General features: G+C 39.2%; 1 protein-coding gene across 1 annotated transcript in view; it reads right to left on the reverse strand.

The window, feature by feature from the left end:
- The window catches only part of LOC110527026 (troponin I, fast skeletal muscle-like), a 5,712-nt gene extending 3,097 nt beyond the window's left edge, over nt 1–2,615 (reverse strand). Inside the window, exons 1-3 of the mRNA XM_036981600.2 lie at nt 2,434–2,615; nt 1,065–1,098; nt 696–732 (exon numbers count right to left, since the gene is read on the reverse strand). Coding sequence (XP_036837495.1) covers nt 696–732; nt 1,065–1,072 — 45 coding nt within the window. The 5' untranslated portion in view covers nt 1,073–1,098; nt 2,434–2,615. The remainder of the gene's footprint in view (nt 1–695; nt 733–1,064; nt 1,099–2,433) is intronic.
- Nucleotides 2,616–2,830: the final 215 nt, after the last annotated feature.

The following is a 2,830-nucleotide window of genomic DNA, read 5'->3' on the forward strand; positions in this document are numbered from 1 at the left end:
AAGGTCTTTATAGAACATGAAGGTCTCTATAGAACAGAAGGTCTTTATAGAACATGAGGGTGTATTAGAACAGAAGGTCTTTATAGAACATGAGGGTATTTATAGAACAGAAGGTCTTTATAGAACAGAAGGTCTTTATAGAACATGAGGGTCTTTATAGAACAGACGGTCTTTATAGAACAGAAGGTCTTTATAGAACAGAAGGTCTTTATAGAACAGAAGGTCTTTATAGAACATGAAGGTCTTTATAGAACAGAAGGTCTTTATAGAACAGAAGGTCTTTATAGAACATGAGGGTCTTTATAGAACATGAAGGTCTTTATAGAACAGAAGGTCTTTATAGAACAGAAGGTCTTTATAGAACATGAAGGTCTTTATAGAACAGAAGGTCTTTATAGAACATGAGGGTGTATTAGAACAGAAGGTCTTTATAGAACATGAGGGTATTTATAGAACAGAAGGTCTTTATAGAACATGAAGGTCTTTATAGAACAGAAGGTCTTTATAGAACATGAGGGTGTATTAGAACAGAAGGTCTTTATAGAACATGAAGGTCTCTATAGAACATGAAGGTCTTTATAGAACAGAAGGTCTTTATAGAACATGAGGGTGTATTAGAACAGAAGGTCTTTATAGAACATGAGGGTGTATTAGCTGTATATAAAAACCCTTTTGGAATGAATGTTGCTCCTTACCTTCAGGTAGTTCCTACGGCTCGTTGTCATCTTTTTACTGATTGGATAAAACAGATCAGGGTCATTTAAGGGAAATATACAAGGTGAAGCCACAGAGACAGGTACGTGACGATGAAACCATTTTAGGAATTCATTTTATTACATTACGGTAGGAAAAATTGCAACACTGTTGGGAATCATCATAGCATAGTATTAATCAGTTTTACTGCCTGGTGTTCTATGTGGAAAACATGTTCACAGGCAGAATACAGTAGATGAATACAGTATAGTATATATATATATATAGTATACAGTATAGTATATATATATATATATAGTATATAGTATAGTGAAGTATATTTTTCTGTAAACTGAAAAACGTAAACTTACTCAGACATTTTGGCCGGTCCTTTTGTTTTACTTCCTGTGTCAAGAGATGAACAGTAAACAGTTTATTCATTTTGAGCTGTTGTTATTTTATGTCATTTGGTGGTGGGGGGGAGTGGGGGGGTCGGGGCGGGGCGGGGCGGGGCGGGTCGGGGCGGGGTAGAAACCAAAGATTTCAAGGTTGACCCAATGCAAGTCATGCGCAATTCCATATCAAAAAGAAACGCAACAGACATTAGACAATGAATGGTCAATAACTTGATCAATAATTTACTTGGATCAGTTTACCCAAATGTAACACAGCAAGTCCAACGACATCAAGAGTATAATTCCTGCTGGTTAAAGAGGGAGGGGTTGTTTCCTCTTCTTTGAATCTGTACAATATAACCCTTCCCAAGGTTGATAGCAAATCAACAAGACTCTCACTTCCTGAAATCTTTGGTCACGCAGGAGTCCATAAGGAGTATGGCACCAAAATAGGTCCTTTCAGAAAATACAGCTGACATTCACAAAATGCATGTTCAGAATGTAGGAAAATACCCAATTGGATTTTACGTTCTATATAGTTGAATCTCAACTAATCTATTGGAATAACATCAAACAATCCATAAACCATTTGAAGTAAACCGTGAAACTACAACATAAATTCAAGTTTACAATTATAAGACATATAGTGATTATCCACCTCTACCCTGCCAAAGCTATATCTCTAAACAAACCTCAGTCCATTTTTACAGAGCTTATAAACGAGCAACGGGGCAAATAGAGCCACAAGAGCCTTTTAACACCACATTCACTCTGAACTACAGAGAAAACAACAGCTGAAAACCAGGCCTTGGATGTACCTCTTCCAACACTTGTCTGTCTAAAACACACAGACAAACACCTGTGAATATCCGAATGCCTCAACCCACGTTGCCTCTTGAGAAAAATAAAGTTATCTTCTATTCTATTCTAAAAAAACATTCTAAACTATCAGAGCTCACACACCACATGCAATCTGGTCCAAAAGTCACATCAATTCCCACATGGGACGGACCACACCCAATCTGGTCCAAAAGTCACATCAATTCCCACATGGGACGGACCACACCCAACCTGGTCCAAAAGTCACATCAATTCCCACATGGGACGGACCACACCCAACCTGGTCCAAAAGTCACATCAATTCCCACATGGGACGGACCACACCCAACCTGGTCCAAAAGTCACATCAATTCCCACATGGGACGGACCACACCCAACCTGGTCCAAAAGTCACATCTATTCCCACATGGGACGGACCACACCCACTCTGGTACCAATAGATGAATAAATGAATATACAGCACATTTGTTACAGACGGAGCAGAGAGGAAGGAAGAACATCTCACCTATAAACCCAGTGAAGGTACACGTAAATGATGTGGGGATGAGAGCTACAGACAAGACAGAGACAGGAACAGATTTGGAATGTATATACGCGGTTTCCTGAAAGCTCAGCAGAAAAGCAAAAGGGCAAGGATCTCTTTATGGGAGTGGGGCCAGGCCAGGCAGGGCCAATGGGACAGTTAGTTCCTGAAAGGATCTCTTTATGGGAGTGGGGCCAGGCCAGGCAGGGCCAATGGGACAGTTAGTTCCTGAAATACCTCCGCATTCGTAAATCATCTGCCATTAACGTTTCTGCTAAGTTTTTAGTTAAAATATTCCTGACATTAGATTTGGTGATTTAAAGTAATCCTGATTTTAGATCTGATTTAAAGTAATCCTGATTTTAGATTTGATTTATAG

Source organism: Oncorhynchus mykiss, chromosome 26, assembly GCF_057628025.1.
Source record: "Oncorhynchus mykiss isolate SJ-2025 chromosome 26, ASM5762802v1, whole genome shotgun sequence".
NCBI classification, from domain to species: Eukaryota; Metazoa; Chordata; class Actinopteri; order Salmoniformes; family Salmonidae; genus Oncorhynchus; species Oncorhynchus mykiss.